Source organism: Sceloporus occidentalis, unplaced genomic scaffold, assembly GCF_023333645.1.
Source record: "Sceloporus occidentalis isolate IW3139 unplaced genomic scaffold, rSceOcc1.0.p SCAF_102, whole genome shotgun sequence".
In the NCBI taxonomy this organism is placed as follows: domain Eukaryota; kingdom Metazoa; phylum Chordata; class Lepidosauria; order Squamata; family Phrynosomatidae; genus Sceloporus; species Sceloporus occidentalis.
Window position 1 is genome coordinate 2,320,716 of NW_028317082.1, and position 13,956 is coordinate 2,334,671.

The window sequence follows — 13,956 nt, forward strand, 5'->3', positions numbered from 1 at the left end:
GCTTTCTTCACCCAAATGGTGTTGCTGGAATGCCTCTGTGTCGAGATCGGCCTTCCCCCAGACCGCAGCGTCCGCCTTATATTGTATGGCTACGGATGCCTGATTTAAAAGAGCTTAGAAGGCGATCAAAGATCAACTTCCACTGTCACACTTTGATTTTAAGATTTTCAGCAGTGTGGCACCTCCTGTGGACGAGGAAGGTCTGACGGTTCCAGAGAGAGTATCGGCATTATCTGCCAGGTAAGTAAATTGCTCACTGATTTCTTGTCTAGGGGTATGTTGAAAGGTTATGCAAAGGCATGGGGTCATTAACAGATTTTTATAACCAATATAGAAACATAGAATTTGATGGCAGATAAGAATCATGCAGCCCATCCAGTCTGCCCATTGTTCTCAATGTAGAAACTCAGACCATAATCAAATCTTTAGGATGTCAGTATCAAAGGTACTTTAACTTTTATATTAATCCTTATAGGTAGGGGTTATTGTAGGTGTTCTATATATATATATATTTTTTGGTTTGGGGCCATTTTGTTTTCTGACAATGTATCCAGACCATTTGGTTCGGACGAAATTCGGAACGTTTCCCAGTTTGGAAATTACAGAGTTGCACACAGTGAGTCTCTTACTTGGACAAAAATTTGTATCTTGTTTACTTTCAGGTATGTACTCGCTGACTATTCTCTGCCTCTGATTTGGGGAACTGATCCTTGTATTCCCCCCTTTCAGAACAAGTGGCCTTATTCCTTATAGCTACTGCCTTGGAGATTATCTTCTGTTTGGTTCCCTTCACTGCGTACCATTTCCACTTTGCCATTTTTTACCATTATCCCTTCAGTGCTATATCTGTCAACTTAAATTACTTCCTTATATTACCTTTTAGCATTAATAGTGTAAAATGCATCAATTACTTGATGGTTTTATTTCACATGCATTTAGACCTTGACCATGTGTGCCAAGTGCTTATTTTACAAGCATACAAATCTACCAAGTTAGAAAATAACTTTAAATTCTTATTGTGGCATTTAATTGGTAATAAATTGAAATTAAAGAGTACAATGGTAAAGAGTTTGTAATTTGCAAAAAAAAAAACAACAAGTATTTTTAAATATGCAGGACATAACATAAATATTTTGAATGTATGATCTCACTTAACATACAGAAATTACTACAGTATAATTTATTTACTGGAAGATACTTTTACAATACAGTTAAATATTAGTAGAGACACATCAATTAGCACATACAGATAAACAGTCTAAAATACAATATGTAATACACAATTTGTACTTGCCTTCATCATCTGATGTTTTATTGCATCTAACATTATCTTTTACAGCTTTCCCTTCTTCTGAGATGTAATTTCCTTGTACTATTGAAACTTTTTTAATGCAGGGCTTGATGAGGCAAGATATTTTCACAGAACAATGGGGTTACTTAACTAGTATGCCATCAATGCCACTTGCATTATGTGTTTCAAGGCCAGTAAGTCAATATTTATTATAATGTTTTACAAACTGTTGAATTTAGAGACCATCATTTGTGTGTCCTGTTATAAATTGAATGCTTAGTAGATTAATGTAATGTTAATGTTGCTTTTAGGCAGATTAAGGGGAATGACAAATACAGTACCTATAAATTTGCCTTGTCAGGTTCTGTGTCATATGATAGCAGAAGCATATATTTGCTTTGTGTGAAAAACTTGTTGATGGGCGCCATACAGGAGACTCAGTGAGCTCTTTACAATTTCAGTAATTATGGGACGCTTGCATGTGCTTACACTAAATACACAAAAGTATTGAGACTCTTGACCAGGGACTTTTATGACATCACATTTTAAATCCATATACATTAATATATAGTTGGTCCCCTCTTTGTAACCATAACAGCTTCCACTCTTCTGGGAAGGCTTTCCACAAGATTTTGGAGTGTTTCTATGTGCATTTTTGCCCATTCATCCAGTAGAGCACTTGTGAGGTCAGGCACTGATGTTAGACAAGAAGGCCTGGCTCACAATCTCCAGTCCAGTTCCCAAAGGTGTTAGATGATGTTGAGGTCAGGGCTCTTTGTGGACCAGTCAGGTTCTTCCACAACAAACTCATCCAACCATGTATTTATGGACCCTGCTTTGTGCACTGGGGCACAGTCATGCTGGAATAGCAAAGGGCCTTCCCAAAACAGTTTTACAAAATTGGAAGCATAGCATTGTCCAAAATTTCTTGCTACCTCCTCTTCAGCATACCAGGACATTTTGGACAATGCTATGCTTCCAACTTTGTGGGAACAGTTTGGGGAAGGCCTTCTTGTCTACCATCAGGGCCTGACCTCACAAATGCTCTACTAGATGAATGTGCTAACAATTTCCAGAGAAACACTTTAAAATCTTGTGGAAAGCCTTCCCAGAGGAGTGTATTTAAAATGTGACGTTATAAAAGTCCCTATCTGTGTAATGATCAGGTGAGCAATCTAAAATAGATAACCTCTACCTACAAGCCAACAGTCACACAAGAGAAGACTACTGTGAAAAAGTTTCCGAAATGTGTTAATGCTTTTAAAAGTCGACCTGACAGTACAAATCTTTTTAAACCTCAAATTACATTTTCTGTTCTATAAATAGTTTATTATTTATATGGCACTAACAATCTGCAGCACTGAACAATAGTTTTTATTCTATATGAAGATATTTAGTGGTAAATTAAATCTTCTGAATACAAAGGGGGATGATAGATAAATGGGACAGCCTCCCAAAAGAAATGGTAGAGGCGAAAACAGTGAGGGAATTTAAACATACATAAGATAAATCTAAGACAAAACCATGGAGTGATTAAAGTCTAAATCATTACAGTGGGTAGACTAGATGGGCTGATTTTTTTTTTCTGGGCCTTCTATGGATGGTCTATGCATTCTCTATCAATATATTTTGTAAATATATTTTGCTGGATATAACACAGCTGAATAGTGTACATGTAGCATGTTCTTTGCCAGATATGTTACAGATTGCATTAGATTATTACTGGGCAACTTGGCTGAACTCTCACCTCACAGATAAGTAATGTTGTCAGCTTTCCCCCCTGATGACTAATGTAGAATAAAGGCTGACGAGCTGAGAGTTGCGCTGTCCAGGGTTCTGATCTGAACTACTGTAAAAGGGTTACATGGGTAGCCGGGTCATGAGAGCAGGCTACACAGATAGCCTCAATTAAGTAATTCAGGTTTTCAGAGACGCAGACTGGAAGAATGGTGGTTCATCAGTATTTCTTCTAGTCAGGAAGATATGGACATGTGCAGCTCTCCTATTCAATATTTCATTGGGGTAGATAAATTGAATAATACATGTACTAAGCAGGCTTATTTGCAAGCTATGAAACCTTCTAATGAAACACCATAAATCCCATATAGATGAAGCTGCACACGAGTTATCAAGTCCACGAGAATTAAACTGCCCTGAAAACTTATGTGCAGATGCATCCACACAACATTTTATTTAGTTCCAGAAAAAAGGTTTTATAAGCTTGCAAATAGCATAATTTACTACACAAATCATTTGGTTACATTATAATATATATTCACACCTAATGCACAGGTTCTAACAATGTTAATCCATTTAAAATTATGTGGGCATATAATATAACCAACAAGGTGCAAACTATTACATATAGTAAAACAATATACAGAAAGGAGAGTGCACAACCTTAAAAGTATAAAAGGCATACACATCCATATTCCAGAGTTGCTGCTAGAATAATAATGACCAATAAATACACAGCAAGAATTAAATGCATGCCAAGCAAATACCATTCAAAAAAACACCTGTTTAAGGCATTAATATTGTGGATTCTGTCACACTATATGGCCATATATTGCTTAGCCCCCCCACTACGTCAAAGTACCCCAGGTTTGTTGAGTGCTATCTAATTTAACATGGCTATATTGCTTACCAAGGAACTGAATTATTGTTAGAGGATTGCATTTTAGGCCACAGAGACCTTCAAGTCCTTTAAAGCCTTCTCTGGATGCCGTTAATAGAGGCACCTGTGTGGCAGCTGGAGCTGCTAATTAGGGTGACCACATTTTATTTCTGCCATTCAGGGACACACTATGAAGCTCATCAGATTACAGACACAGGTATATATATATATATATATATATATATATATATATATATATATATATGTGTGTGTTATACATGCATTTGTAACTACATAATATGTACTTATCTCTTTAATATTAGACCCTGCTGCCGATATATATAAATATTAGACCCTGTTGCCAATTCATTTTATATTGAAAAAATTGGGCCCTGCTCCACACACCCTAGCATGCAATCACTCCCCTTTCCTGCACCAAAAAATATTTGCCACACTGAATCAGAATCAGACATACAAATCTTGTATTTGCAGGTATACAATCATAATGTAGGGAAACATAGCATTGCAGGTATAGATCAACAGAACACACAAACCCAGCACTGCAGGTATAGATCAAATGAAAATCACATGTAAACTCAGCACTGAAGGTATAGATCAAATAAACACATGGAAACAGCACTGCAGGAATTGATCAACTGAATAAGACATACAAACCCTGTATTTGCAGGTATACATAAATAATGTATGGAAACATAGCATATGGGTCAACAGAATAACACACAACCCCAGCTTTGCATGTATAGATCACTTAGAATTCACATAAAAACTCAGCATTAAAGGTATAGATAAGTTACAGGCATAGATCACTGGTCGCACACCCCAAAGCCAGCTCTGGCGTCCACAGTGCCCACATAGAACCTGACCAGCACCTAAATTACACACACAGGACTTGCCATCTTTGTCCCCAAACAGCCCAGCATGAGTCAACTTTGTCCCCAAACAGCCTGGCCTGTGACATCTTTGTCCCATAAACACCCCTGCCTGTGCCATCTTTGCTTTCCATAAATCAATTATACATCTATGATACACACAAACTTTTACAGTCACTCACTAATTCACACTTTCATTCACGTAATTCATTCACACAATAATTTATTCTCTCACTCATTCACACAAATTATTTACACATTCATTAATGCATTCTCACAAATTCATTAAATCATACCCTCACTCATTTAGACAATTCATCCACACATTCATTCACACTCCCATGCATTCACACAATTCATCCACACATTAATTCATTCTCACTCATTTTCACTCTTTATTTCAATATTCTTACCACCCCCTTTCTCACTATCTACCCTCCCTCTCCCTCCCTTCTCACTATCTACCCTCTCTCTACTCTCTCTGCCCCTCTGTCTCCCTGCTCTGCCGCGGTGACGTCATATTCCGACGCTCAGCATGAAATGCTGGCACAGAGACCAAGTTAGAAGCCTCGCGGAGGAGACTGAGCTGCACCGAAAACTTGGCGCCCCTCTCTCTCCTCCGCAAAAAAAAGACAAAGTTTTTCAATACCGGGACAATGCATTGTCCCAGATTGAGGCTGCCCGTGACAAAGTCCCATTGCGGGACATGTGGTCACCCTACTGCTAATCCCTTAAAATTTGGTAAAATATGCACAGCAAAAATAAATATGTACAGAAGAGGAAGTGCACAACCTAAAATGCATAAGAGGCATACAACAATTATTATTCAAGCAATAACCAAGAAATATGACATAGCTAATTTAGAAACATAAAGCATCCCTGCTTGATCAGAATTCATCAGTGAGTATGATCTAGGCACACCAAAATCCTCATTGTCGATATAGTATGTTCAGCTCTCCTGCACACACATGCAATGATTCTTTAAATATTAAAGGATATGCATAATGTAACCTGGTGCTGAAACTTGGAAAAAATGGCTTCTCTGAATTTGTCTACTAAATTTCTATAATGTGGTATTAACATACATACATACTTCATCCAAATCACGTTATTAAAAATACGCTCTCATACCTTGTGCCATATATTGTTTAGATCAGGGGCTTGCTGAGCGGGGGGGGACAAAATGTGGGACAAAAGCCTGAAACAACAATGATCGCAGGGGTCACAACTTTTTTTTTTTTTTTAGTATACTGATGAACTCCCTATACCATCACGTTACATCAATATGTGTTAGAAAATCAGGAAAAATGGGCACGGATGGTGGGCTGATTCGGTGGCGCAATGGGCCACTAGACTAGACTTGCCCCCAAGCCGTAGGCTGCCAGCCCGCCCCTGGTTTAGATTGGTATATACTAACATAGTTACTGAACATGTGCAACTGTCAAAGATGGCACAGACAAGCTATTTGAAATAAATAATATTTAAAAGAGTTATCCTCTCTTCATCAGGTCTGAAGCAATACTAATCAACATGACAGAGGTTACTACTTAAAACAAGTGATGGTATTAGAGAAAAGGACGGGGGGAGTTGAGTGGGGTGTCATAAATGATGGGCCTGGAGGTGAAAAATGCAGAGTGGTTGAGAGATAACAGACACAGAACAAATAAACATAGGGAAACCAATTAACACATCAGAGACAATAATACCAATTAGACATGGATTAGACATTAAGATGAATGTTTGTTCTGGTAGTGTGTCAGTTTTTTTTGACTGTGTGTGTGTGTGTGTGTAATCATACACATACTTTGGAACTTCTGGGCTGCAGCTACCCGGAGCCTTCCCTTGCGGGACGCGGCCAGGACTGCACACTGACATCGCCGGGCGGTCCCGCTGATGTCGGTGGGTGGTCCCACTGACGTTAATGGGGCGTTCCTGCTGACGGCAACGGGAAACACTCCCATTTAATGGAAAAATGGGCGGGGATCGGGGCGTGTCAAGACCCCGCTCTTGCAACCCGGAGGATTCGGGTTTTGAACCGGAGGAGCGGTGCTCACCCGGCAATGTCCAGGTCAAACCCGGAGAGTTGCCAGGTATGAAGGAGACTATTTGCAGGTATGAAGGAGACTATGTGTTTTCTTCTGTCATGTTTTTAAGGAGTCCACAGACCATGAATAAAAGGTTTTTTTGTATCTTTTCTAGTTTTGATTTATTGCAATTTGTGAGTGCCGACTGCTAACCTCTTTTTTTCTGCTATTCAAACTGGGAAGACCCGCAAGCAGTTTGGGCACCTTGGATATTCAATAACTACAGACAGAGCCCACATACCAAAAGCTGAGTAATTATTAATGGGCTACTGGATTCTGTACATAAGTGCCACTTAGCAAATAACTATGCAAGTGATCTTTCCAAAATTTTTGAAGCCACTCACCTTGAAGCGGTTGATTAAATCATAACGTGTGAGCAATTCGTAAAAGATGAATTTAAGTGCATGATCGCCACTGGCATCATTTAGTGCAAATACATCAAAGGACCACTTGTCAACATTCTGCAAAACACAAATAAGTGCTTTGATTAGTTCTGAAGTACTGGAACACATGTAATAGTATAAACATATAAATGAAACAAGGACTATTTATATGTAATATAGTGAATAAAATATAGAATTCAAATATTTTTAATAATTAAAGACTAATTAGGAAGTACATAGACTAATGCATATATATATAGCCCAAAAAAAACAAGATCAAGTTAGTACATTTGCATTGTAAATCCACAAGAAACTTTATCTTACGTAACAGTCCTGCTTAATGTTGATCTGTCCGTAAAAGGATACATACTGTAAACCTTTACTAAACATATATTATTTTTTTTTTAAAATGCTTGTTAGAATTAATGGTCATGCATTCTTAAATGTTTATGGCTGAACAAGCATGCCTAACTGGAGTTTACCATTACAGGATTTTTATTTAGGGTAAAAATAAAAGTTTCTATTAAACATGTTTACCGCAATTCACCTGAGAAGGAAAATAAATAGACAAGACAACACAGAACAGTTGCTCTTCAATTAGTTCTGAAAGACTAACTGTTCTGAAGTCGATTAAATCCTGAATTCTTAGGGGTCTTTAAGGAATGATTAGAGAACTGTTATAGCAAAAGATAGGGACAAGACAAATGACTAGTTTTCTTATCTTATTTGTTTATTGGGCATTAATACTTTTATAAACTTTAAAGACATCCAGAAATCGTTTTGCTCCCCTAATTATATCTCTAAAATACTTTACTTACAGTCATGTGGAAAAGAAAGCACACCCTCTTTGAACTCTATAGTTTTACATATAAGGACATAAAAACAACCATCTGCTCCTTAGCAGGTCTAAATTAGGTAAATACAAGTTCAGATGAACAAAGACATATGACATATTACCCTGTGTCATGGTTTATTACAACAAAAATGCTAAAATGGAGAAGCCATGTGTGAAAAACTAAGTACACATTATGATTTAATAGCTTGTAGAACCACCTTAAGCAGCAATAACTTGGAGTAATGGTTTTCTGTATGACTTCATCAGTAAACAACATCATTGAGGAGGAATTTTGGCTCATGCTTCTTTACAACATTGCTTCAGATCATTGGGGTTTTTGGGCATTTGTTTATGCACAGATCTCTTAAGGTCCCGCTACAGCATTTTAATTGGGTTAAAGTCCGGACTTTGACTGGCCCATTGCAACACCTTAATTCTTTTCTTTTTCAGCCATTCTGTTGTAGATTGGCTGGTGTGCTTGGGATCATTGTCCTGTTCAGTCAAGCTTTAGCTGTCAGACAGATGGTCTTGCATTTGACTCTAGAATACTTTGGTATACAGAGGAGTTCATGGTCGACTTAATAACTGCAAGGTTTCCAGGTTATGTGGCTGCAAAACCACCGTGTTTGACAGTTGGCATGATGTGTTTGTGTTTATAAGCTGTGTTTAGATTTCGCTAAACGTGGCACTGTGCATTATGGCCAAACATCTCCACTTTGGTCTCGTCTGTCCAAAGGACATTGTTTCAGAAGTCTTGTGTTTTTTTCAGATGCAACTTTGGAGACCTAAGCCATGCTGACATGTTCTTTTTAGCTAGAAGAGGCTTTCTACTGGCAACCCTTCCAAACTAACCATACTTGTTTAATCTTTTTATAATTGTACTGTCATGAATCTTAACGTTTAACATGCTGAAGCCTGTAGAGTCTGAGATGTAACTATTGCTTTTTTTTTTTTCAATTTCACTGAGCATTGCACAGTCTGACCTTGAGGTGAATTTGCTGGGACGTACAGTCCTGGGAAGGTTGGCAACTCTCTTGAATGTTTTCCACTTTTGAATAATCTGCCTGTAGAATGATGGACTTGTTTGGAAATGGCCTTATATTCCTTCCCATATTGATGGGCAGCAACAATTGCTTCTCTAAGATCATTGCTGTCTTTCCTCCCTGGCATTGTGTTAACACACACCTAAATGCTCCAGACCAGCAAACTGCTAAAACTTTGTCTTTTATAGAGGTGGTCATACTTGCTAATGATCAATTAATCAAGGGCATTTGATTAACAGCACCTGTCTGCTACTTAGCATTTTAATTCCTACGGAACCAGTAAAGGTTAGTTAATTTCTCAAACATGGCTTCTGCGTTTTGACTTTATTTTTATCTAATAAATCATGACATATGCCGTATGTTGTTCATCTTTTTTTTTAGGCCTGCTACGGAACAGATAATTGTTATTAAGTAAAACTATAGAATTTTAGAGGGTTGCTCTCTTTTTCACAAATACAGATCCATCAAATAACTTAGATATGTCCTATAAAGGAAAGTCTACCCTTCTTGTATTCAGGGCCGGCCTTAGGGGTGTGCGACCTGTGCGGCCGCACAGGGCACCATGGCAACAGGGGCGCCTGCCCGGGACTTAAATTAAAGCATTGTTTTTTGTTTGTTTTTTTTTTAACTTTATTTAACATGGAGGATGTTAAATAAATATAAAACAAACCAAAAAAACGATGTTTCAATTTAAGTCCCGGGTAGGGCCGCCGAGTGGTCGCTCGTGAAGTTTTGCAGCAACCGCTTGGCACCCCTCACTCTCCGTGACTCCGTCGCGGTGCCGGCGTTTCATGCTGAGCGCCAAAATTTTTCCGGCGCTCAGCTGTGAAGCGTGCACCACGGCAGATCGGGAAGACAGAGGCCATCCGCTCCCACCGCAGGACTCTGGCAACGAGGTAAGGATAGGGAGAAGGGGCAGGGGGGGAGGCAGTGAGAAGGGGCAGAGAGAAGGGGATGGGGGGGTGCCAGAGGAGTAGCCCGCACAGGGCGCCAGAACACTTAAGGCCGTCTCTGCTTGTATTATAACTATTATCTTTGCTAAAGCTGGTATTACATAGACAATATGTATTATAAAAACTCAATTTGGGACATTAAGAAAATGTTCTTTGTAAAAATGTAAGCATCCAATACTAACAAATAATTAAATAACAAATTCTGAGATCATTGTATAGCTCAGTCAGTAAGACACTATGGGTATAATGTTGCATTTTTTTGAACTAGGAAATGTTGTCTTTTAGGATGACATATGTTTTTGTTGAGTAGCTATTTAAGGGGGGCGGGGCTAGCGCTCGACCAAGATGGCTGCTTGAGTCTGCAGCTCTGCACACCGTACCAGAACAATTTACGCTTTTCACGGATAACTTACGATATGGGGAAATCTAATCGTTCGGGGGGGGACTCCGAAACCTTCAAGCTCACAGGAGAAGCATCTAGCCCCCTCGATGAGACATTTTTTCCGAGGTTCCCGAGATATGGATGCGCGGGAGTCTGGATCTAAGATGGCGCCTTCCCCTTCTAGCAGAGTTAGTGAATGCTCCAACGACGCCTCCTTGGACCGGGATCTCACCCTTCCAGACGCACAATCCACGGGGCACTCTTGGTAGGAGGCCCTTCAATGCTTGCCGACAAAGGCTGATTTAATTTCTGTGATAGATAAGGCCCTGGATCAGGCCCTCCATGATCAAATTAAAACAAGCGACGCCATCGATACCCTTTCCACGACATTACAAGACCACTCAGAATCTTTCAAAGCCCTTCACCGTCAAATGGAGTACTCAGATAATCGAGGGAGGAGAAATAATCTCTGGGTTCGGGGAATACCTGAATCGGTGGCCGCGGGTGATATTCGCACTACACTTCAATCGATATTTAATAGTGTCTTGAAACAATCACCTGACACACCTATACAATTCGACAGAGCTCACCTGGCCTTACGCCCAAAAGGACCCCCATCGGCCCCACCACGCGATGTAATTTGCTGCCTACATGAGTATTCGGTTAAGGAAGCTATCCTGAGAGCCTGTCGCTTATCCGGTGATCTGGAACACAACGGTGAGAAAATAAGCATCTTCCAGGATATTTCCCCGGTCACGCTCCAAAAACGAAGAGCGCTTAGACCTGTCACTGCCCTACTGCGAGCGGCTAATATCCCGTATCAGTGGGGGTTCCCATTCGTACTCATAGTTCGGAGGCACAAAGACGTCTTCACACTCCGCCAACATAGCGAGCTGGAATCCTTTTTGGCGCAACTGGACTTACCGGAGACCTCAGTGCAGGACTGGGAGCCCTCGACGCCACTTCAGAAGCCTCTTTCTGACCCCGCGAGATCCTGGTCGCTGCCGAACATCCGGAGGAAGAGGAGCGGCCGTGCGGCGATTCCAGCTGAAGATTCAGGTTGAATTCGCTGGACGTTTCTCCGCATCTCATCGTTTACCCCTGCATCTTCCGGGTCTTACAGCGCTTTTTTCATGTGACTCGAACATACGGACTTTTCCACGGGGTTTTTTTTTTTGTTTGTTTGTTTTTTCTCTTCTCCCCTTTTTTATTTATAATTTTTCTTTTCCTCCACCCTCCTTCCGCTCGACACCGCCACTGATCTTCGGAGGGTAAGAGGTTGTGTCATACCTTATTGTCACTTTACTCCTTATATTAACTTATGGTTATTATGTTTTAGCGCTGCTTATCTGATTGCCCTGCTAAGGCACTTATACACGGTTATAAGTGGGCTCCCTTCCCTTTTTTCTCCCAATCAACATATTTTATTTTTTGTTTGCACCACACATTTCTAATTATGGGCTCTCATCCCCGCGATGCCGGGGTCTTACAATCCCTAGGGGCCAGACCCATGTGCCTACCCCATCGGTTTAGAGAGTACAAATGCTTGATTACTGTATTTCCCTTAATATGCGTTCTCTGTCCATCTTCACTCCTCACACTCACCGGCACATTTCCCCATGATTACTTTGTACTACACACTACACGTTGATTATATATCCTCTGTATGGATATTCTGTTGACCACATATATGTTCTGTCGACGGTGTTGCACCACACCATACCTCTCCTACCAGCTGGCCTTCTGGGCCTCACACCAAGCTCTGTCACCCCCCCACACAGAGCTTTCCTGTCCACTTTTGGACAGTGGTTATGGGCCTGATCGCAGTCCCACTGCTCAACCTCTTGTGGGATGCTTTGTCACCCATTTATAGGGGCAATGTTCCCCTTCACACATCACACTACATCCATGTTACTTGTTCTTTTTTGGTTCAGATCGTTTTGTTAGGTTATCCTTTTTCTTTACCGATATATGGTCCAGCGGAACTGAATCTCAATTTGCTCTATTGCTGGGTATTGCACAATGTCACGTGACCTTCTGAACGTGGTTTCTTTAAACATTAGAGGCCTCAATAAACCCCAACAGCGTACTAAATTGTTGGCCTTTTTACACTCTTCCAAAGGTCATATTGCGTTTATACAGGAGACCCACTTTAAAGCGAATCGGGAATTTAAACTTTTAAATCAGAATTACACGCTTTCCTTTTTGTCCAGCTCCCCTTCCTCTAAAGCCAAAGGGGTAGCTATCATATTACATAAATCTTTGTGATTCCGCCCCTTGGAGGAGTGGAGAGACGAGGAGGGCTGTGCGGTTTTGCTCAAAGGAGTAGCTATTTAAGAAAAAAATTGTGGTGAGCCTGGTCTCTCCCTGTTTTCACCATTTATATATGTGCTGTAGGCCAAATCTTGCTTGCATGTGCCGTGATAGACTCTGATGGCAGTATGTGCAGCTGAATTATTATATACATATATCTGAAAGAACAACAACCCCATTAGGAATCTCATTTTGTATCACCAATTAAGATAAATGGTGAGACACAGCTTCTAATGGTTATATAGCTTACCTTTTAATACAAGCGTCAAATAAATCTATTTTACTGCGTGCCTTAATACATTCTCATCAATAGCATATTAGATGCCATTTTTATGTTTATTTATTTTCAAAAATGTAATTTCAAAACATTTTTCTTTTAATAAGTTTGCTTTATGAAACCCATCACAAATCTATTAATGTCATGGATACACAGTAGAACAGGCCTTAGATCTGCTGTGCACTGCTTTGCAAAACATAATTTTTGTACTGCTAATACTTTTAATAAATAGGATAGATATGCATAAATATAAGGCCAGCAATCACTCGTGCGACAATGTGTGTGATTTGGTACTGTGCAAAGAAGTATTGTTTAGTTTTGGAACCAATGTGCAACAAATCATTAGCCCATGGCCTGAAGCCAGCATTAAGTCATCCCTGACTACAAATGACGATGTGACTTCAGTCTGTGTATATTCATGCATAACTAAGCTTCATTGTTCCAACACTGCATTAAAGATTTAAATCTTTAAATTGCAGGTTTCACTGTATGTTCAATATCTGTCAGGGGTTACGTCTCAATTCCCAGGAGTCACTTCAATCAACGAAGAAAAATGTTATGATTATTCTTTATGTGCTTGCATGACTCACTGCTGATAAACGATTTATGAAACAAAGGGCTAAGGCATTATGATGGCTGTCATAAAAGCTTCATAACGAATAATACTATGCAGTCAGATAAGACCCTGGCATTTAATAATAAAATAAGCATTTATATTTAAAGTTAAAGTATCCCCTAAATAATAAGGGGGGTTCACTATCTTGCTTTCATTTCTCCTGAGGAGTGCTGCCATACGTATTCAATTAAATAAACCGCCATTGGCAGTTACCAATTGAAGTCATACCAGATATCAGTGAGGAAGTCTTAAACACAATATTAAAACTAAAT

At 39.7% G+C, this 13,956-nt stretch overlaps 1 protein-coding gene across 1 annotated transcript in view; it reads right to left on the reverse strand.

Moving 5' to 3' along the window:
* LOC149283569 (dual specificity calcium/calmodulin-dependent 3',5'-cyclic nucleotide phosphodiesterase 1C-like) overlaps positions 1-13,956 on the reverse strand; it is a 342,446-nt gene that overhangs the window by 107,844 nt on the left and 220,646 nt on the right. Inside the window, exon 7 of the mRNA XM_089497386.1 lies at positions 7,227-7,343. Within this exon, the coding sequence (XP_089353512.1) occupies positions 7,227-7,343 (117 nt within the window). The remainder of the gene's footprint in view (positions 1-7,226; positions 7,344-13,956) is intronic.